At 46.7% G+C, this 23,320-nt stretch overlaps 1 protein-coding gene across 2 annotated transcripts in view; it reads left to right on the forward strand.

The window, feature by feature from the left end:
• Positions 1 to 171: 171 nt before the first annotated feature.
• Positions 172 to 23,320, forward strand: part of CRAMP1 (cramped chromatin regulator homolog 1) — a 64,669-nt gene continuing 41,520 nt past the window's right edge. Inside the window, exons 1-4 of one of the 2 annotated variants that reach the window (XM_053928131.1) lie at positions 172 to 455; positions 2,549 to 2,889; positions 14,991 to 15,184; positions 20,683 to 20,836. In XM_053928131.1, the coding sequence (XP_053784106.1) occupies positions 2,550 to 2,889; positions 14,991 to 15,184; positions 20,683 to 20,836 (688 nt within the window). In that variant the 5' untranslated portion in view covers positions 172 to 455; position 2,549. Of the gene's footprint in view, positions 456 to 2,086; positions 2,173 to 2,548; positions 2,890 to 14,990; positions 15,185 to 20,682; positions 20,837 to 23,320 lie in introns of those variants that run through there. The other variant, XM_045189705.2, reaches the window with a different exon arrangement.

Here is a 23,320-nt window from a genome sequence, read left to right on the forward strand (position 1 = left end):
CGTGCAAGCGCGCGCGCCCTCAACTGGCCAATGGGAGCGCTCTTGAAGGGGGCGCCCGCTGAAAATTTCGGACGTGCTCGCCCCCGCGCGCGCGTCGTCCCTCCCCGCTCCGTGCGCCCGCCTACCGTGTCCCGCCCCGCGCTCCTCCCCTGCGGTCTCCGCCGGCCGCCGTAGCCGGAACTGCTGAGCGCGGCTGGCCGGGTCTCCGGGAGGCTGAGGGGCGGCAGCACTGGCTCTCGCAGCCCAGTCAGCCGCACCCCGGCTCCGGACGGGACGTGCCGGGGCGAGCGTCACTCAGTGACTGTTTCCGAAGTGGGAGCACCACACCAGCGTCGCAGACTCGGTGCAGCCGGCGCTCCGGGCCCGGGGCTGCCCCGCCCGGCCGGATCTGAGGGCGCCGGGTAGGCCCCCGGGGGCCGGGGAAGCCAGGGTGCTGGGAGCCATTGATGAAAAAGGTAACCAGAGGCTGGAGTTCGAAAGGGGTAGGCCACCTCGACCGGCTGCTGTGGCAAGGCCGAGCTCCCCGCTGGATCGGAGCTGCGGGCGAGCGGCCTGCGTGCTTGCAGCGGTGGTGACGCGCGCGGTGCTTTGTCGGAGCGGCTTGGGGACCGAGAAGTGTTGTGTTGGCAGCGCGCTTTGTGTGCAGCCAGAAATCGGCCCCAAAAGGGAGAGTTTTGCTTTTTCCTAACCGAAACGTGACAAACGGCGTCGAGCAGAGATTGGGGTTGAGGTGGTTTCACCTCTGCGCACGTTCTAGAAGTAATGTTGGAAGTTTTAGTAAAAGGATTCCATTCTCCTGTTTCCCCTCAGTCTTAGAGGAAAACTCTGAAATGTGTCGATGTCCTTTTAATTCTGAAAAGCCGTGTCTTTCTGTGTTCCATTTAGTGTCTAACATTCAACCTGACAAAGGGGCAGATTATTCTGTTGTGGTTGATGTATGCTTTGCCTGAGCCCTGGCTTAACTGTGGGTAGCTCTGGGATGATAGGCTCCTGGGAAGTGGGGTTCTCCACGTTATATACCAGAAAAAAGGTTCTTTGGTATACTTTCAGCTTTCTTAAGTCGAAATGGATAGGTTGAGACATGAATAGTGAGATTTGGGTATGCTGTAAGTTTGGGTATTTGTCCTGTGTGGTTCTGTTCCTTGGCGGTGTTTTGTTTTGTTTTGTTTTGTTTTAACTACAGTGAGTTTAAATGACATATACAGGAGATGAAAACTGTTTAGAGATTGCTTTTTTGTGTGACAATACATCAGAGCAGTAGTAGGTATGAATATGATTTTTACTCATTTGCAAGCCTTTCTACGAGAGCTCTTTGCTTGCCCTTGTTACTCTATTTTATTAGCTTTGATGCCTTGCGCTCCTTTTCTTTTTAATGGAATGGTAATGTTCCTGTCCTCAGTTGCGTTGAGCTTGTCAAACACAAGCTTTGGGCATAGCATCAACACCTGTTGAGGAATCTAACATTTCTTTTTCTTGCTACATCACATGTACACATTACTGTTTCTGGGCTTCTAATGTGGATAGGTGCCTGACTATCTCTGTTTATTGTTGAGTGGGTCTGCTTCTTGGGCTGCATTTTCAGAGTCATATTTTGTTGTCGACATTTCACACAGCTGTGGGGAACAAAGTTAATGCAAGAATTTTATTAATGGATACCAAGAGTTTTAACATAATTCTGTTCCACCCATTCTTGCACTTGGACCTGGACATAACTGTGCTATCCCTTTCATGGGTGGATCCAACCTGTTCGAGCAACAAGCTTTTTTGTTACAAAAAAGCATTTTAAATTCGTTAATCCCCACTGTAGCACACATCTCCCACCCTGGGAAGCAAGATTCCCAGAAACCCTGAGCTTATTTTTCTTTATGTCTGTTTAAAAATAATCAGGCGGACGGGCAGCCGCGGGCCACTATGGAGTTCTCTGTGCACGCAGGTGAGCCCGCGCCTCTTCCCTGCAAGGGTGGATCCGGGCCCCTCACCGCTCCGGAGCCAACTTTGGGGGCCGGCGTGCCGGGCAGGTGCGCTGGCCAGGTGCCACGCGCCTTTTCGAGGTCGAGAAGGGGTGGAGTCGGGGGGCGAGGGCGCCGAGGCCCGGCTGGCCCAGGCAGCCCAGAGAGCGAGGCCGGCGTGCAGACTGCTCGCCTCGCAGGCGGTGAGCCGCGGCCCCGTTGGGTAAGTGGCTTCGGGCTGCGACGCTGGCACCCAAGAAGTGAACCTCGAATCCCGGGCCCCGGATCCCTTTGGGCCCCGGATCTCTTTCGACCCCGACGGGTTGGGGCTCCTTGCGGGCATGGCCTTCTGGGCGCGGCCATCGAGCTGCCGCCCGCCTCCCCTGGCGCCTCCGTGTCCTAGGCCCCCGGGTCTGGGTGGGGGGTCTGGGCTAGGGTTCGGGGTCCGGGGCGGTTGACTCGGCCGGCTGGCAGCGGGCGGGCCGTGGGAGGACCTGGAACAAACAACGGCGGCCATGTTGAGAGGGAGGCGGGCGGCTAAACTTCGCGGCGGCTCCAGGCTGTGCCGGCCTCACCAAGGCCCCTCTCCTTTCCCGCAGGATGACAGTGAAGTTGGGAGACGGCGGCGGCGGGGAGGAAGGGCTCAAGAGGCTGGGCAAGAGGGCAGCCGATGAGGACGCACTGGAGGGAGAGGGGGCCGGCGGTGGGGACGCGGCCGAAGACAGCGGTGGCACAAAGAGGGACAGCAAGACCCCCCGAGGCGGCGGACCCCCGGCCCCGGAGGGCGGCCCACAAGCCCCGTCTCCACCGCCCTCCTGCCCCCAGGACCAGCACCACTTTCTACGGTCCAGCGTAAGGCCACAGAGCAAGAGGCTCAGGAAGGACTCGTCAGGCGCCGGGGGCAGCAGCAGCGCCAGCAGCTCTGGGCCTCGCGGAAAAGGTATGGGGGCCCCAGCCCCTTCCCAGGGTGTGCCCTGTATTCACCTTAGGGCCTCCACTGCAGCTCCTGATCCCACTCCCGCAATTGTCCCACATTTGGGGTGGCACTCTTGGAAGGGACGTGCTCTTGTTCTTCTCCAAATAGGCTGCTTTTTCCTATATTTAAACTGAGCTATAAGAGGCAGTCAGTATCCTTTCTTTGAGCAAGTACAATAGATTCCTGAAGGCTGGTTTTTTAACTCCTCAAAGGATCATTGATGACTTAGGCTATTTCACACAGCTGACAATAGTTTAGAAATGGAGAGAGAAAATACCTGTGGTATCTTTGCCGGATGTCAGATGGTGGAAATACAACAAAGGAATGGGCTTTAGAAACTCATTTGGGGGAAGTCTCTAAACATTAGCTCATTTGGGGAAAGATTGATAAGCCAAAAATATCTCAGGGTCTGACTTGGCCTCTTCACCTTCTACTTCAAGTATTCTAGGCTCAAAAGTTACTAAAGGCTTCAGGACAAGGTTTCTGTGCTGTGGAAAGTATCTCTCCTAGGGTAGCAGGTAGTGAAAACATGCGGCCTGATTTAAAAGAACAACAGCCTACAGTGTTTGAGGTGCCTGAGAATATTACAGCTTTTCTGGGGTCCCTACCGGAATAGTAAGAAACCACGTCAGTTTTGTTCCTGATGTGCTAGTTCTTCATTGTTTTCTGCTTTTAATCTGTTTTTATTTCAGCATTTTGCTTTTCCTTAATTGTGCAAGTGAATTGCTCTTAACATCTTTTTTGTTTCAGGTCAAGTTTGTAGCGCTTTGGTAGATAGCAGATATAATGTAAATTTCCAGTGAGTTTTGCATGAAAAAACTTGAACTTAGCTCCTCGAGAAATGGTCCTTTAAATTTATTAGATGGTCCTGATAGTTTTAAAAAGGAAATGATTTAGATATTTTCTAACAGAGAACCCATTTTGCAGATCTCTGTTAAATGTATATTATTAAACTTGCTTTTTCTATCTCATTCTCACCTGAGGACTGGCTTCTGAAATCATGGTCTTACTCATTTTTTGGTAAAGAATGTTGATGTTAGTGCTTAAGATGTAAGTATAAGATAGTTCACTATGTTTCAGAAACTAAAGCTTGCCTCATAAATTTATTTTGGATGTAATAGTTGCCAATTGATTAGGAAAATATTGATTTGTTTTCCTGGCTTTGTTTTGTAAAAAATAGTTTTTCATTTCTGATTACAGGTGTGTCTTAAGTTATCAACTGTAAGCTCCTGGGGTGCCCTTGAGAGTTTGTTTGTAGCTTCAGAAGCCCAGAATCTGGAGTTCAGCGTATACAGCCTTGTCACCCTAGCCCTCTGACCTTGGTCTACTCACTTGCCCTCTTAAATATGCTTTTCCATCAGAGGTGTCCTCACCTGTGAAATGAGGAACAGCAGTGCCTGCTCCACTCTCTGAACTATGGCAGCTAGGATGCAATGAGGTGCCGGTGTGAAAGCACTCTCACCTATAAATGGCTACCTGTGCATGAGGTGCTAACACTTGATGGTCAGTTACATTTCTGACAGTCAGGTAATTAGGAGAAGTTTGCTTTCATTTGCATAATTGAGTAGGACTTGCTCAGAATGAAAAGGTTTCCCGGACTAGCTACCATTCAGGTCCTTGGTGCTTCTGTTTTTAGTTCCTGTCCCCAATGTGTGGCTTGGAGCAGCAATTGCCTTTCCGTTAGTAAAGTGGAAATTTGGTAGAATTTGTGCTTCTTGTGACTTAAGCGGTTTCTTAGCAAGAAAGCATTTCTTTGAGTAAATAATAAAGCTAAACTGAAATGGTGGCTTCTGGGAGAGGAGTAGGAAGTATGTCTGTTTCTCTTCACAGAATTTCTCAGCCAGCATCGGGCCTTTAGCTCCTCTTGACTGTGCTCTGAGCTTGGGCTACCAGGATCCTTGGGATGCACTTCTCCACACCCAGGACCCCAGAATGTCCCCCTACTTATGCCTCAGAGCAACCTCTGTTCCCTTGGCATCTCCATTAACAGTCAGAAAAGAAGGCCACGTGACAGCATGCTCCTAACCTTTGAAAAGCGTCCTTAGTGTAGCATTTGTCTTACACACCATGGACATTTCCAGTTGGGGTGGTGAGCGTGGATCGGTAAGGGAATGAACACTCTAGCAAGTCCTCAAATTCCATTCTTGTTATCATGGCGATGAGATGCCCTTGGAACTTCACTCTTGTTTGTGTCAATCAGCCTGCGGTAAAACTGGTTTCATTATATGTCGTTTTACTTGAAGTTGCAGAACTATCCATGACGTTAAGTGAGGACTTCTGTATTGGCATTTTTAGTTTTTCTCTTCAGAAAAATACAATTTTTGTTAAGCTTAAGGAATAATCACAGGCCAGTCATTGGAGGTCCCTTTGATTACTTACTGCTCTTGCCAGTTTTAGTCTTAAGGGTTGTGAGAACCTTGCAGTGAGTTTGGAGAAGAGTGGAGAAAAGGAAGTCCTCCTTCTTTTGTCCTGTCCACAACTGTCTTCTTTCTCTGTAACAACAGGCTCTTGTCAACTTAAATAAGAAATAACTTTCTAGTATAATTTGAATTCATTTTGAATTGATATGGGGAAAGTAGCTAAGATTTAGCACCTATGTGCCAGGCATCATGCATCTCTGTTATTTTACCATTAAACTTTTTTTTTTTTTTTTTAAGATTTCATTTATTTATTTTTAGAGAGGGAAAGAAACATCAATGTGTGGTTGCCTCTCAAGTGCCCCTTACTGGGGACCTAGCCCGCAACCCAGGCACGTGCCCTGACTGAGAATCGAACCAGTGACTGTTTGATTCACAGGCTGGTGCTCAATCCACTGAGCCACACCAGCCAAGGCTACTTTACCATTAAATAGGTGCGGAAACTAAAGTTTGTTGTTTAAATAGTATACTTAATCTAAACAGAAGGTAAGCGGCAGATGAGAAACAAGTGGATCTGCTTGATGCCAAAACAAATGTTCCTGCAGCCCTGCGTGCTGCCCAGAATGACTGGAGGACTCCTTTGAGACCGAAACCCAGAATTCACAGATCTGTGAGGACATGGGCCAGGACACAGAGCCCCGGATACCCTTCCCTCCTTGTGAGTTAAGTTGTGGGTGAACTAGTGCATCTTGATTTCTTTGTCTGTAAATGAGGATAGTATCAATGCCTGGCTCAGCACGGTAAATATTGTATTAAGGCCCTAAAGGCTGTGCTTGATGGACTTCCAGTGCTTTTCTGGGTGAAATGTGCCTGGCTTTGGGGTCTGGGGCTATAGGCTGAATCTGAGCTGGTGGACAGGCAAGGGGGAGTCCCTGTGGGGAGGACGTAAGGAGTAGGGGTCGCAGGCATGCCGCCAAACTGCTACCTTGTCGGGACAGTGGGGCTGAGGCGGTGCCTGAGGTGGTATAGAGCCAGACCCTTGTTTTCATTGTCATGTGCCTTTTCCCCTTCTTCCCCTGGACTGGCCTTGCACTCGTCATGGGAGTTAGTCACAAAATGCACCGTCTCCACAATTGGGCCTTGTTGGCTGACTTTACTATGCTTCCTCTTAAGAATCAGTAAATCCCTGTACAGAACTTACATTTTGCATAATCTTGGGCTGCCTGCAGCTTCTAGGTGTTTTTAAAAGCTGTCTTATGAAGTATCTCACCCTTATTTGGTCAACTTTAGAGAGACTGAAATCACATGAGAAAGAGGTCTGAACCAGCAGTCAGGAGAGTCAGCTCCTCTCCCCGGAGCTGCCGAACGGCTGGTTCAGCTCTGAGGTAAAGGAAAAGTTGCTCAACGTGCCTGAACCTTAGGTTCCTTACTTGCAAAATGGGACTGGTGAGATAGTGGCTTAAAGTTGTGTTCACCTTAACACTCAGGGATGAATAAGTCCATTGTGCAGAATGGATTTGGGTCCTGTGTGTCTTCTCAGGAGAGTGTTGTGGAAGGTAGATTGCCTGAAATCCGAATAGTTCTGTATCTGGTGGGCTCTGCTTATGAGCCTTGCCTCTCAGAGAGTACTGGGCAGGGTCGGCCAGGGTGCATACTCCTCCCTCCAGGTGCGGAACTGCCTGATGTGCCTGGTGCCGCTCCTCCTCTCGTCTGTACTGCCTTCACTCATTGTCCTTTCATCAAGGCACTGGGGCCGGCCGGCGGCTGGATAGAGTACCGCTGTGGGTACTGCAAAGTCCCCCCTCCATGCTCTTCTGGGAGAGGAGGACACATCAGATGGTCACCAGAGCACTGTGGTTCTTCCTAGTTCAGTTCAGTAAATGACATTTAATAAAGTCAAGTGCAGTGATGACTGCATGGAGCCATCATGGCCACCTTGGCTGGAATGTCAGGCTTTGTTGAAAGGCATCAGACCTCGCTGGGAAGAGGAGGAAGGGGAGGCATTCCTCTGACTCTGTCCAATGCACAGTGGCACACCCCATGTGATGGCTGCATACAGTGGAAGACACAGGAACCCTTACACATGGTCGTGTTGTGTGACATACACCCCCTGTGCACAGTAGGTCAGAAGATCTGTGTGTGGTCCAGGCCACTTCAAAGATGGGTCACGACAGAGCTGTGCAGAACACAGGAAAAGTCTGAACCAGAGGTTGTTGGTAAATTAATAAGTTATAGAGATTGTTTCCTTCATGTGAAAGATACGGATAGATAGTATAAATGAGTAGATGAAGTAAAACTTGAATATTGGTTTGAAGTCTGAGCTAAATTTTCTCTTGACTTTTTATGTCAAACCAAAACCATATTGACTTCTAATGTCAAACTAATGTCATTTCTGTGGTGTCTGGCTGTCTTTGGAATTATCTTTTGCTAACCAAATATACTTGTAGAGTTTTCATTTTATGTGGTACAGTCGTGTCTTTTTTAGATTATATGAAAGTGCAAAGATAACAGGAATGATTTCAGATAGTAGAGTCACAAATGTAAAAATGAGCTGTGTGCATAGAAGATGGTGGTGCCTAGAAGCATCTTATCATGTTAAGTAACTGCAGTGTTCTTAGCACTGGAGAACCGTGAGAAATGCCACAAAAAAGAGAGACAGAAAATATTCCCAAGTATTTGTAATTCGGTGGGATATCAAGAATTACCTGCAGAAGACCATTGGAACTTCTTACAGTATTTGAAGAAGAGGGCATATGTTCTAATAGAAACAGTGGGGTTTCCGTTGTATTTTTCTCAACTGTTTGTGGGAAGAGAGGGGACAGTCTTGGATAGAGGCCAGCCCTGGTTATAGTGTTGAGGATGCTGAACTTTGGAAGGTGGCAAGGACTGGAAATGCTGTGGAGACACCCAAGATGCAGAGGTGACTGGACCACATTCTGTGACCACCAGGTTCCAGGTTATCTTCAGGTCAAAGGAGAGGATGCCATGGAGGCTGGGGACCCTGGAGAGGGGCTCTGACCTCCTGGCTGGAGCATCTGCACTGGCTCTCAGAGACTGTGTGGCAAGCATTTGGGAGGGGTCCTTCTTCTTGAACACTTGCATGTGGAGTAGCTTTCCGAAGACAGGTGGGACAGCATGGTATGAGTGACAATAGGAGCAGCCCATAGGACAGCATTGACATTCACCTGTTTAGGTGACACTCTTAGTGGAGATTGACTGGCACATTTTTCTCTGTGTGGCCGAGTAGAGAGGGCCTCAATCACATCTGGGTGCTGAAAGCAAAGGTGGCTGTTCCAGCCTCTGACACGAATGGCATGTATTATGAGAGGCACAGAAGCAACTGTGGGAGATCTTGGCGATTTTGCCTCCTGTCTTAACCACGGTGTTTTGTGACCTGAGGTGGATGTGTGGGGACAGAGCAGTTGGCAGGTGATAAGGAAGTGTTCCTCTGGCAAGGTGGGAGGTGGGCATGCTTAGAGACACGCTTTCATTAGCTGAACTTGAACCGTCTTCTCGCTGAGAATGGCTCATGTGTCTTCTCGTTCCAGGACATTATGGAATACCTTGCATTTGGTGGGTCTGTTCCTATCAGGATTTAATAATGTTCCTAACCCTTGGAAGGAAGTTCACCAAATTACAAAGGAAAGCTCAGGACAAGTTACTGTATGACGTGACTGGTTGTCATCACATCTTGTGTCTTACCTGAGTTAAGTCACATAGTTTTGTTTTTAGAGGTAAATGTCCCCCACTGTCCTGCCTCCTGCCATTTACTTGCTGTGTGCCTTTGGTGAGTCATGGAACCTCTCGGCCTCCTTATCTGTCATAGCCTGAGGGTTGGGTGTTGAGGTCAAGTTTTCTCTACCTTAAAACCCTCTGATTCCTGTAGCTCTGTTTGCGATAAAAATATTGAAGTGGCTGTGACACTGGCAGCAGCCACCCTGCTGTTGTGTGCCCCGGAGGGAAATGCTCAGGTTTGGAACGAGAGGCTTGCTTCCTGCTGCCCGGTGACCTTGGAGCTTTTGTGCTTCAGTTCCCCATTTCTGAAATGTGGATAACAGCTACACACTGTAAGGACAAAAAGGAGCAGTGCTTGAACGTTCGGGACTGGTGCTGTGGAAATCCAAGTTCTCTCTCCTCCAGGCTGCTGGGGAAGCAGCTCCACCAGCGCCTCAGCTTATTCCATGAAAGATGGGGACAATTGTCTCCTCTTCAGGCAGTGTGGGGAGCATGGGTCATGGCATTCCAGGCCCATCCTGAAGTGTGTGATGGGGGAAGCACAGTCTGGCTTATCTGGGGCTGAAGCGGACAGCCAGCCAGGGAAGGTAGACAGGACACATGGCTGCATCCCTCCAATGCAAGTTCTGGAGAGTGAGCTGCAGCTAGAGTGGCCATTTGGGAGACCAGAGGGGTGACCGTTAAGATTGTGTTACTCAGTGGTGGCACAGAGCTGGCCTGGGAAAATGGCAATGGAAATGGGAAAGAGAAGAAGCCAAGTGGCACCCGGGCAGCTGGAGGATTATGGCACTGAAGTGAGTTGAGAGGGAAGTGTGGGTTCCGTTTTGGAGGCACTGGGTCCCAGGGGACTGTGGCGGGTGAGGGGCACAGCGAGCACAGAAGAGGCCCCTGCTCTGTGTTCTATTGGTTCCTGAGTTCTCGTTGAGCATCTGCTCTGTGTGAGGCCTGGTGCCAGCCTTGGGCATGGGAAAGTAAGATACTGTTCTTGCTTTCAAAGAGCTCACTGTGGGGCATCCTATTCTTGCATCGCACTTCCCTTCAGGCTTCTTGGATACTGGCTTCTCACGTAGACTCGTGCTAACCCTCTTTGTTGCCTCAGACATGGTGCTGCAGATGGAGGGTTAACTTCCACCCTTTACTTTTTGCTGGGTCTCTCACTCACTCCCATCGCTGGAGAAAGCCCTCACACCCACCCTATCTTGTTCAGATTGTCTTCTCTTTCCACTTCGTGCCTCTCTACCTCTGTTCTTCTCGCTTGCTTCCCTCTCCTACCTTCAGTCATCACCATTTTCATCTGAATTTTTCTGTCCCAATGGTAGCCTCTCCTGGGTGGGCACCATCATGTTCTACCAGCATCTCTGATCCAACTTCCTGATTTTAATGCTTGAGCTGGAGTCCCAGACTAATCCTGAGGTCAGGTGATGAAGCCTCTTTCTCCTCTGAAGTGTTGGGAATGAACCAGATGCCACGGTTCTCTTTCTGCCTGGAAGCTTTGTGATTCTACTTTACTTTTACAGGGCATTGCAAGGTCTCAAATGATGGGTACCGAATGTTTAAAAGAGTTACTTGGCGGTGGTTTGCTTTCTTTTTTGAATGTTCACGTTGCTTTATTTTCTTCTACTGAGGATGTGTCGTTTGGAACCATCAGAAGGAAGGGCTGAACATCCCTGCCTGTGACCTCTGGCCTGTGAGAGAGGCCGGCTGCTCTGACGCCTGGGGCTGCTCTGAGGTTTGCTGCCTCACGCATCTCAGCAGAGCTGCTCTGACTGTCGTACCTTCTTTTGCCTCCACAGTTTTGGTTTATCCTGCTCTCTACCCCTGAGGTCCCTTCTAGCTCTGAAGTGCTTCCATTCTGTTTTCCTTCACCATTCATTCCTTTTCTTGGGTCACCAGTACTGTGACCCGATGAAATCTCACAAAAGCTAGCAAAATAGTTTTAGAATTTTCAAAAATGCGTATCTGTTACTTGCAAGTACATCTACTGGCAGCATGGGCGGGCAGATGTAAACCTGAGCTATGTCTATAGAGCTGGTTAGCGAATTGCTGATATTTCAGAAAGAGTTTTAATGAGTGTTTTGCCCTGCCTGATGTAGCTCAGTGGATTGAGCGTTGTCCCGCAAACCTAAAGGTTGCTGGTTTGATTCCTGGTCAGGGCACATTCCTGGGTTTTGGGCCAGGTCCCCTGTTGGGGGCGTGCAAGAGGCCCAGTGGATGTTTCTCTCCCTCTCTCCCTCTGTTCCCCTCTCTCTAAAAATAAGTAAAATCTTTTAGAGAAAGAGTTTAGTGAGTATTTCATTACAAGTGAAAAATGACTCTGAAATTCTTTCTTGTGGGTGGTGCAGAGGTGGACAGGCATCCCTTCCTGAGATGACTAAATGTGAGGGATTGTGGGCTTCAAGTCAGCCGGAACTTTTTGTGTTTAAGAGTGGTGTTTTGAATGCATCTCAGACCTACTGGAAGTGGAATTAAACCAATTTTCCCAGGAAATGTGTTCTAAAGTTGCCATACCTGTTGAAAACATCACGTGAAGTGCCAGGTTCATTAATTAGGTCATGTTTCAGGTTTGGTTTGGCAAGGAATGGACAAAGTCAGGTTGTGTGTCTAGTACTTTCTTAGCTTACCCTGTAGCATGGAGGTTACTGGGATTAAGTTTGTGTTACAAGTACATGTGGGATGGGAAGGGGCAGCTGGAAAGAAGGCTGGGATGTAGAATGCTTTAGTTTGATTATCTTCTTTTCTCTAACTGTGTTTGGGACAGTGAATGCCAAACATTCAAATATAACCCTGACTGTGGCACTTTTTGCAATGAAAGAAATGTACCATTCTGTCCAGCACAGCAGCCACTAGCCACATGTGAATACTGATGACTGGACATGTGGCTAGTGTGACCGAGGAACTTGAGATTTTGTTTTATTTAATTTTAATTAATCTTTAAATTTAAATGTCCTCATGTGGCCCTGGCTGGTGTGGCTCAGTTGGTTGGAGTGTTATCCTGTGAACTAAAAGGTCATGGGTTCGATTCCCTGTCAGGGAACATGCCTGGGTTAAGGGTTCGGTCCCCAGTAGGGGTGTATAGGAAAGGCAGCCGACTGATGTTTTTCTCCCCCCTCTTGTTCCTTCCCTTCTCCTCTGTCTAAGATCAGTGGGCAAGTTCTTAGATGAGGATAAATAAGTAAGTAAATAGCCTTATGTGGTTAGTGGTTGTCAGATTGGACCGTATAGCTCTGATAAGCCAGCGATTTCTGATACTTACTCGTGTTACTTTAGGGCAGTAATTTTCTCAACCAGTGTGTTGCAAGAATTTTTAAAACATGCGATACCTGACTATTTAGTCAGGGGCACTGACTTCTTTTCCCTTAGATTATTAAATTAAAAAATGACAACAGCCTACTCAACAATAGCTGTCCTTTGTGAATGAACCAAAATTGAACCTATTTTTCTTTTGTCAAATTGGCAAAGAATGTATTTTTGTGTGTGCCGCAGAATTGTAGAAATTAGTTTATGTGTGCCATGAGATGACAAGGGTTGAAAATCACTGCTTTGGGAAGTCAGCCCATCATGAAACTGATACACCTTTTCGTACAAAAGAATCAAACTATTCCATATGGTTGAATAATTCAGCATGTATAAAAAAAAAAAAACAACACTGCTTTCTGAAAACTGATGGGATTAACTGTTTTCAAATGCTCCCTTTTTTGACATAATAACAGATTCATGGTACATGCTTTGAAAAGTGTAACAGTAGAAAGTGACTTTCCCACTGTTCCCAGGCAGCCTTGGCACCAGTGTCTTGTGTTTTTTCCAGGAATAGTCTTTGAAAGCTTACATGGATCAACAGGTTTTAATTTTTTCTTTCTTTCTGATTTTAGTGAGAGAGAAACATTGATTTGTTGTTCCACTTATGCATTCATTGGTTGATTCTCATGTGCCCTGACTGGGGATCGAACCTGCAACCTTGGCATATCAGGATACTCTAACCAGCTGAGCCACCCAGCCAGGGCCTCGTTTCTTTTATTTTTGATGATTTTTTGTGAAATGGCTTGTTTTTTCATTTATCCTTTCGAGGTAGACCCCTATCAAGGGAGTGAGGGAAATGTGGCCCGGGTCTGCACAAAGCTGCCCGGGGAGGGCCCACCAGCTTAACCAAGGAGTGAGTCTCAATGGAAAGCTCTTCATTATCATATTGGAAAAACATCTGAACAATAATCCTCATTTGTATGGCTTTTGCTTTGTAAAGTATTTTCATTTTTATGATCTTATTTTTACCCTTATTCAGAGTTTGAAGTTTTCTCCGCATTTGATGGCCCTGCAGTTCTGTAGAAAGAGAATGCTGGTTATTACAGGGATACCCTGGGAGTCCTCACTCCCTCTAAGAGGCAGGCACTAGATGGGTGGGAGCATTTGGGTGGGTCATAAACATTTTTTATCTGTGACCTTTAACTCTTGTTTATTGCCTTAATTGTCTACGAGTGCAGAGTTCCTGGTTTACAGCCTGGCTTGGGGGCCTGTGTTGCACTTGACAGTGCTTTCCCCATCAGCATGGTTGTTAAGGTCTCATCTTGAGATTAGGAACTGGTGCTTTAAAAGCATTTGCGAGGTTGTAGGGTTACTCTCTGAATACCAGATTTTGCTGATGGAAATTGATAAAGAAGAAGGAGTTTCAAGACTTTGGGGGGGGGTGTCAAATCATCTTTAACTGAAATACAGGGTCTGGCAGAAATAACACCTGCTTGGGTGTGGTCGGTAGGGTAATAATATGGGTGTAATAATTTACAGTTTTAATTTGAACATTTCACCTAAAATGTCATGGTGTGCTTGAGTATGATATTATTATATTACAGAATTACATACTTATGATTTTGTAATAAAAAGGGGGCATTATTTGTGCCCGACCTTGTATTTCCCCTCCCTCCCCCCATAACTACCCAGGCACTCCACTGCACCACTGTCGATATCATCTGTGATGTCTTGAGAATGTGTCCATCAACACTGGGCAGTCCCCAAGATCTCTTTCATGGTCCAGAGCGTTCTCTAGCCAAAGATCTGTGCTGTGTCTGTTGGGCAATGTTGACAGTCTCATCGAAGGCGGTATTTCCACCGTGTTAACGTGTGTGTTTATTTTCTTTTGTTTTCTCCTGCTTTCTGTCTCGTGGCGGTTCTTTGAGGGTTTTGATGATCAGGGCAGAGGCAGAAGATATTACCTCAGTCTGGGCCTGTTCGTTCCAAATGGTCAGTTTCACCGTACCTCTCAGACCCTTCCAATCACCTATTTCTTTGACATCATCACAACCATTTTCGGAGACAGACTCAGGGACCACCAGACGTGGCACCGACTTCCCCACCTGTGCACCTCAGCGGTACGACTTCGATCTTGTTGGGGTCGGACTTTGGCAGCATGGTGGAGATGTTTGGCGTTGGATGAAGCCAGGTTCTGGACAGCCAAAGAAAGGTGCACCTAGGCCTCCTCTGAGCTGAAACCTGAAAAAGAGGAGTTTTAAGACTTTTTACAGATTCTTAGGCATCAAATGATTCATATTCTAAAGTATTTTATCTAAAGGAAGGCACTGTTTTTTATACCCATTTAAATGTTTTCTTGAGTTTGAAATTTCAGTTTTATTTGAAAAGGTAAGAATTATTTCAGCCAAACCGCCTTTTGAAAAAGATATTATGAAATATGATGCTTAGTTTTGGTCCAAAAAAAGGAAAAAGCTGTATACGTCTGTCATGGACATTATCATTGTGCTTTTTAAATGGTTCCACATAAATGTTCTTTCTCCTTTTTTCACTGTAAAAACATTTGAAAGCGTACGAGGCCAGGCAGGATGATGTCATTACTGAACAGCCCCACTGGGCACCCAGTAGCTCCCACGGGCTGTCCCACTTACAGCCTCAGCAGTCAAAGTGTGGAGCGGGGCCTTCCTGAGCCTCTCCAGCTTTCTGGAACAGATAACTATATAGTTCTTTCTCTCAAAGGAGCTGATGGTGGCGGATCATCATCTGGAAATGGGTCCGGGGTTGCCCCTGCTGCTCCTGCAGGGGCCTCTCGCTCCTCCTCCCGGAACCTAGGATCTTCTGGTGGCGAGAAGGAAGAAGGCAAAAAGGTCCGTCGGCAGTGGGAGTCGTGGAGCACTGAGGACAAGAACACTTTTTTTGAGGGACTGTATGAGGTGAGTGAGTTGTGGGGCCAGAAGAGGCCATGCAAACTCTTAGCCTCTTATCACTTGTACTTCTGATTCCCCCTTGCCTTTTTTACTGCACAGTTACTAGATCTACTAGGTCAGTTCTAGCGGCGGTTCCTAATAATGACTGTGGCAAGTGTGGGTCCCCAGGGCTGAGACCTCACCCTCTGACCATTTTTTTTTTATCACCTCGTTGTGACTTAAAAGCTGTTACTGCCCCAGCCAGGTGGCTCAGTTGGTGGGAGCATCATCCTGTACACCAAAAGCTTGAGGGTTCAATTGTGCATCAGGGCACATACCTAGGTTGTGGGTTCTATCCCTGGTTAAGGCATGTACGGGAGGCAACTGGTTGATGTTTCTCTCTCTCTCTCTCTCTCTCTCAAAATCCATAAGCATTCCTTGGGTAAAGATTAATATAAATAAGTAAACAAATAAATAAAAGCTGTTACTAGAAAGGTGACTGTTTGGAAGCGTCTTTATGTGTTTCGCTTTTCAAATTCTACCCGTTGTCTCTCAAGCATATTTTCCTTCCTTTCTTTTTATTTTTTTTAATTTTATTTATTTATTTTTAGAGAGAGAGGAAGGGAAGGAGAAAGAGAGGGAGAGAAACATCAGTGTGTGGTTGCCTCTCATGCATCCCCCACTGGGGACCTGGCCCACAACCCAGGCATGTGCCCTGACTGGGAATCGAACCGGTGACCTTTTGGTTTGCAGGCCTGCGCTCAGTCTACTGAGCTACACCAGCCAGGGCTCTTCTCTCTTTTTTTTTTTAAATTGATTTTATGAGAGAGGCAGGGAGAGAGAGAAACATTGATTTGTTGTTCCACTTCTTCATGCATTCTTTGGATGATTCTTGTATGTGCCCTGACCAGGGATCAAACCCACAACCTTGGTGTATCAAGACAATGCTCTAACCAATTGAGCTACCCAACCAGGTCAAACATATTCTTGGCTGAAGAGTGGTACCCTTCTCTCTAGGCCTTGCAGCTCAATGGACCCATTAGGAGGGGGTGTCTCCTGAGGGGGAGGGGCATGGGGACACTTGCCACATTAGAGCAAGCCAGCTCACTCTGACATTACAGCTGACTTGGGACAAACTAGAAAGTCCTAAAAAATAGAGAAAAGCTGCTCCCTGATCCCACAACTCAAAAGAAATGGCCATGTTCCCAGCCAGCCTTTTCTCACTTTCATGTTTTGTTTTTGTTTTATTCAAATCTTGATAATTATACTGAGTGTGCTGTTTTTATTGTCACATGCACTTTTGACATATAATTCTTTTGTTCGGTATTTTTTTCATGCCTATAAATATTCTCCAGGGGTAGGCAAATCCATGATGTACGTATTCTCTGCCTATTTTTGTAAATAAAGTTTTGTTGGAACACAGCCATGCGTATTCATTTATATATTGTCTCTGGCCAATTTTGATTGCAGTGGCAGAGCTGAGCAGTTACGGCAGATACTGAGTGGCCCATAACATCTAAGTGTGAACTTTCTGGCTAAACCTTGTTCCAGTTAACCATTGTGTTGTTGATTGTTGCTGTTCCTTCCAGATTCTGTTAGAAATGTCTTTGTGCACATACTGCATTTTAGGATACATCTTTAGGCTATCGTATCTAAAGTAGGTTGTTCAGTCAGTGAGCCTTATTCTTCTAATAGTGAAAGAATTGGAGTGATAGAAGTCTGGCCACACCTGTGAAACAGACTTAATGAAGAAAGGAAGCTTTGGAATTGAAACCGTGAAGTGCTCATAGACCAGAAAAAGAGACTCCTAAGTGGAGGCAAGAGAACTAGAACCTGGAACATTCCCGTGGGTGGTCTTCTCCCTTCCTGGAGCTGATGGTTCAGTCTGCCCATCTGGGGTGGAGGAGGCCGGTGTGTCAGTGACGTCTGACTCAGTTGTCCAAGGAGAGAAGGAAGTGTGCGATCGAGGCTTGTTCCAGTAGGTGCAGAGTCATTCAAATAAATTCAAATGCGTTCTTTTTTTCCCCTTTGACAACTTTACAGTACAGAGGCTGTTTTTGTAAATTGCCTTCTTTAAGCTTTCTGACAGGAGTAGAAGACTTGTGATTCCTGGAATGTTCTTAGAATAGCAACCATTGCTGATGCTAAACTGAGACAATTATGTCTGGCTGAAGAAAGCAACGAGAGATGTGGTTGTCAATTAAAACTAGGAGGGGAAGAATTCCCCTGAATGACCTCCCCTTACCTTTCTTCAGGTGGATTAGTTCAGTTTCTTCTCTTTGGGCTAGGCTTCTTGTTCCAATTTTTCTACTAGGTGTTCCTTTTGAGGTCACCTAATTCCCTTGATTAATAATAATAAGTGGCTGTTCTGATCACTTAATGCTTTCCACTATTGGTACTGTGTATCCCAGATAGTGTGAGAGTGCGTGTATGGGTATTTGTGTGTGTGTTGGAGAGGGAGAGAGAGAGAATATGAGCGTTGGCTTTATGTGTTGTCACTTTGTGTGTCTGACCAAAACCTGGAGGGACTCTGATGGGGTCTTGATGTATAGCTGATCAGCTGGGGCATATATGACCGTGGATAACTTGAACTCTGGAGCGTGGGGGTAAAGGCCTCAGTGAGAAAAGTTTCTGCAGTGTTGGTGCAGGTTGTCCCTGCCTTTTTGATGCACGTAATTCATGTGACAGAGACCCAGGTTAGAGCAGCCTAAAGAGACAAGGGGATTGAGTGAATCTCATGACTGGGCAGGACAGGGAGGGGCTAGCTCAAACTGGCGATGTCATCTGTCCTCTCTCTGTCATCCTCTTGCATTGGGAGTGACATTTCTGTGCTTATTCTCTTCAGTTTCAGACACTCCAGAGGCAAGAGTCCCACCCCTGTTCTAGTTAGCACAGTCTGAGAAGGACCCAAATTGGCCATGCCCGTCCGCCGCCACCCCCCCCAGATTTCTCCCTGTGGCCAAGATCATGGGTTATGACCCCATGACAGAGAAAGGGGGTGCACCAGAATGAATGCCTAGACCCACATCATTCCTGACATCCTCTTACTCCATTTCAACAGCAGGTCTTCATAAAGCCTATTGTCAGGTTTTCATTTTCCCTTCTTATATCCGTCTGTCCGTATTTGTGTCTGCCATAAAATTCTTGATTTCTACCTTACTCTCAGTCATAAGGCCAGCATCCTGTGTTTATTGTTTACTGGGGTGATAGTTGCTGAAAGCCTCATCTAAGTATAGAACACTATTATCATGCTGGAAATGGAAAGAAGTTCCCCCTTACGGAGACTGAGGATGCGATTTGGTAAATGCAACGACATAACAAGCCGGACCGTTAGAAAGCAGGCACTGACAAATGCTGCAAGAATTCAGAAGGCAGTATAGTTTTAGAACATGGGGTCACAAAACCCAGAATCTAGTTCCTACGTGGCAAGTCAGTTGAAGTCTCTGGGTGTGTTGACTCCAGCTGCAAAATGAAGTCATGAGACTGAGAGGCTGTTGCATTGTTTCCGTCACAGTTCCAATCGGGAGGTGAGAGAAGTTTCATAGGGGAGGCCGCGCCCGACCTGGAACCTGGAGGAAGGCATTTCAGACATAGCTTTGCCTTTTTACGTTTTACCTGCCATTATGTTTTTTTTAAAAAGAATGAACAAGCTTTACTTCTTTTAGGCTTTTTTATTTTTTAACTTCGTTTTGAAACTATTTCAGACTTAGAAAAAGTTGCAAAAAAAAGAGCACAAAGAATTTCTATGCCCTTCACCCTGCTTCCCCAGCGTTCACATAACTGCAGTATGACCCACGAGTGACGAGGCGTGGGCACCGTCCACTCACCAACCTGCGGGCCTCACTCACGTGGAGCTGCTGTTGCCACAGGTGTTCTTTGGCCCCGGTCCCACATTACATTTAGTTGTCCTGACTGCCAAGTCCTCCAGCCTGGGACGGGTGCTCTGTCTCCCTCTCTTTCCCCTCATGATGACACTGACACTTTGGAAGACTCCTAGACTGTCGGTTTGTGGAACGCCCCTTAGTGTAGGCTTACTGAGGCTTCCTCCATGATTTTATCGCTCGTTCTGCATTTTTGTCCAGCGCACCACAGGAGCGCTGTGCTGTCCTTGAAGCATTCTCTCCAGAGCGGGGGGTGCCATCTGCCTCACCTGGTGGTGTGAATGTCATCACCGCATTCTGGTTGCGTCTCCCAGGTTTTCCGCTGTCAAGTCATTTTTTTACTTTGAGGCTGTGTAAACACCCTGTTTCTCATTGTCCTTTCTCTGGCTAATTTTAGCCACCATTGCAGCTTTTCCTGGAAACAACCATTACTGTGATGTTTGCCCAGTGATGATCTTCTGACTCCATCATTCCTACATTTATCAATCAGAAACCCAGTGCAAGGAAAAGGGCGCACTTCTCCATTTATGTGTTTTTTCAGCTATTTATTTATATTTGTATGGACTCAGGGATATTTAGATTACTCTAAATGTCATAATCCATTCTTACCATTGTTATTTTTTCCTTTTATTTTTCACTTACAGTTGACATTCTTTGTTACTATTGATTTTGTTGCTCAAATTGTTGTAGATTTGGCCACTGGTAGCCTCTTCAAGTTGGCTTCTGTGTGCTTTCAACACATTTCTTTATACTTCAAGCACGTCCTCACTTTCTGGCATCACAAGATTTTCCTGACTCACCTGGAGTATCTAGTGGTGTCAGTCATTCCAGACATGTCAGACATGCGAAATGTCAGTCATGCCAGGCATTTGCTTATACTGACTTCACTTATTTTTGATGCTTCTCTTCAAATAATATCACTCCTGATCCAGAATAATGTGATAGCTGCGGTCAGCTGTCTTTCCTTGCCCCAAACCTGGCAGCATCCATCTCTTCAAGGAGCTGTGGTTCCCTTTGGAAGATAGGATTAAGAAGCTAAGGGTGTTTGTTGATGCTGGAGTACCGAGAACCTCTAGGCCCTTCCCAGTACTTCTTACTGGCTTGGTTCTGATGAGAGTATCGACTGTAGGTTCTCTTGGCAGTACCAGAAACAGCAAAGATGGTGACTCTGTTCTCTGGGACATAAATTCTCTTCTGAAAATCTAAATGATGGAAGCAATAAGGGTATTTCTCAATAGTCAATATCTTTTTAAGATGCTAGATGACATAACCCCCTGAGCTCCTGGTCATCATGTTCTGTCTTCTGATGACTACCTTCATGGAGCTGTCTCATTCCAGGGTCTCTGAAGAATTTCAGAGATTAAGGCATTTGAGTGATAAGCTTTGTTTCTCCTGTTCCAGGGCCCTTGCCTCTTGATATCCACTGCTGCGAGAGTTCCGCCCCTGAGTTTCCTTTGCTGCTTTAGCCGTTACCTGATGAAAACCTGAGGTTCTAGGGAAGAAAGGGTGAAGTTGATGCACAAATAGGAGCTGTGAAGGACACTTGCTTGACCACCTTGGTCCCCTTTCTCTGGAAGCATCTGCATTATACAGAAGGCTGTGTTGTTTTAAACTCTGTGCTTTTATCATGGACTTATTTTCCAGCATGGGAAAGACTTTGAAGCGATCCAGAACAACATAGCCCTCAAGTATAAGAAGAAGGGCAAGCCTGCCAGCATGGTGAAGAACAAGGAGCAGGTGCGGCATTTCTACTACCGCACGTGGCACAAGATCACCAAGTACATCGACTTCGACAATGGTGAGCATGTGACGCTCAGTCTCTGGGGACGCTGGGAGGTGGGGGTGGGCTCTGGTCAGGAGCAACGTTCTTGAAAAGTCACAGAACACACTCTCTGGCGTTGTTCTTGCCCAGACACGTGGCCGAGGATGTTCTTGCCTTGCAGCACTTGGGCTGATGGTACACACGTTTAGTAATTTAGTTATGATTGGTCAGGCCGAATTACAAGGAAGCTGTGCCTGTTTCTGATGGCTCTGAGTGCCTGTGGTGTCCGGGTCCCTGGCTTGCTGTGGGCCCATGTCCCCCACTGTGAGGAAGGACACCAGTCAGTGAGGAGAGGCCACAGTTGGACGCCTCCAGTTCTTCTCTCCCCAGTGGGGGCTCGTTGGGTTTAAGATTGGCAAAGCCTATTTATTGCTTGTCATCCAGGGATGGAGGGCTCCCTTTCCCAAGTCTCTTGCCGTCTGTCTCTGAATCAAGATTTACGTCTTTAATTCACATGTCTTGGTCATTGCCAGGTACAGTTCTGACTTCTGGCTCAGAGCACTCTTTCTCATTCATATTTCTCTCCTCAGCAGGCATTGCCTCCTCCCGTCTCCACGTGTGAGGAAAATTGGGTCTCCACGTTATTCCTCCCTCTCAGTATTCAGTTTCATCTTCTTCAGTCTTACTCTTCCTTACACAACTTCGGTTATTGGTCAGTCATTCCAGACATTTGCTTATACTGACTTCACTTATTTCTGGTGCTCCTCTTCAAATAATACCACTTCTGGTCCAGAATAACTGTGATAGCTGAGGTCAGGTCACTCCCCCTTTGAACCTGTGCCATCAGTCCTTCGTGGTGGCCCTCTCTCCACTCTAAACTGCTCTTGCTTTTATGCCTTGACCCCTGCCACCCCTACATCAGCCTCCCTGACCCTGTTCACACTCCAAGACTGAGCTTTCATGTCTTGGAATGTGAGCTTTCATGTCTTTCAACTCCCAAAAATGCTTCCCTGAATCCTCTTCTGCCCCCACTGTCACCTGATTGTGAGTTGTTGAGCACGTCATGTACTCTTCTCTGGAGGTGCTGTTGCCCTTCTGCAGATGAGAAAACCCTGGCTTAGCCGTGGAGGCTCTGGCCCAAGCCACTCAGGCAGCAGGCTGAGGAGCTGAGCTCCAAGACAACTAGCGTGTCCTCATCTTTATCTTCTGTAAATGTAGTATTTTCGGACCACCTCTTCATTTCGCTATAGAATTTCCACATGTGTTTTACATTAAATGTTAATTCTTTGAGTTGACGTTTATAAATGAATAACTTGGACCTTTCCTTTTGGACTTGCATTCCACTTCTAGAGGGGGGTTTTTTCCTCTTCACCCAATGACACGTTTTCATTGCTTTGAGAGAGACAGGAAAGGAGAGAGAGAAACATCAACATGAGAGAGAAAACCTTAATTGGTTGCTTCCCATATGTGCTCAGACCAGGGATCCTATGTGCCCGGACCGGGAATCGAACCAGCAACCTTTTGGGTGGGGGATGATGCTCCAACCAACTGAGCCACACCAGCCAGGGACCCTTCTAGTGTGAACATCTTTATTTATACTTCATTCCTACAGAAGTATTTTTTAAAAAAATCATCACCCAAGGATATGTTTATTGACTTGAGAGAGAGAGAGAGAGAAATATCCATGTGAGAGAAAGATTGATCGTTTGCTTTCCTTATGTACCCTGACTGGGGATCGAACCTGTAGCCTTTTTGGTGTACGGCACGATGCTCTAACCAACTGAGCCACCCGGCCAGGGCCAGGAGTACTTCCTTCAGCTAACTTCACATGATTGGGATAACTAGGTCTGTGTGGCACATGGGAATGAGTTTTAGCTCTTTGGTGCTTTCTTTGTTGTCTTTTACCTTTTTCTTTTTGTTACATATCATGTATTTTAGTTACTTTTTGAAAGTCAGTTTTTCTCATTATGAGCGTCTTGTCATGAGTATTGTCTGATTTTCTCCTGGGGCGATAAATGCCCAGCTCTGTAGCCTGGGTCTGTCTGCTGCTTGCCGTATTTCCCATCTGGTTCTGTCCTTGAAAAATGCAGGAAGGAACACCTGGCAGTCGAGTGTATTCTGCTCAGAGCAAGACCTGTTTTCATGGCAAGACCCAATATGAAGTGCCTTTTTCCTGCTGAGCTAGTATTTATGGCACCACCAGGTTGTCTCTGGCCAGTAATGCTCTTGTTTATCACTAGTCATTTTAAGGTATCTTTCTGGCTTCAAAGCCTTCCATTGGCAGCCTCATGGGGTATCCTCTTCCCAATCCTTGCTGAGGACACGTCTCAGTGTTTTCTGTATGTGACCAGGAGACTGCCTTGGAGGAGGGCTCACTGTCCCAGCCCCGGGCCCTCTAGTTGCAGGGGACCTTCTGGCCAGCCTGTTGTCTTTATGGGATAAAAACAACACAGACAGAACATTATGTTGAAGACCTTTTACCAGAATATCTGTTTATGTGAGATTACCACTTTCCAGAGA

This window comes from Desmodus rotundus, chromosome 1 (assembly GCF_022682495.2).
Source record: "Desmodus rotundus isolate HL8 chromosome 1, HLdesRot8A.1, whole genome shotgun sequence".
Lineage (NCBI taxonomy): Eukaryota > Metazoa > Chordata > Mammalia > Chiroptera > Phyllostomidae > Desmodus > Desmodus rotundus.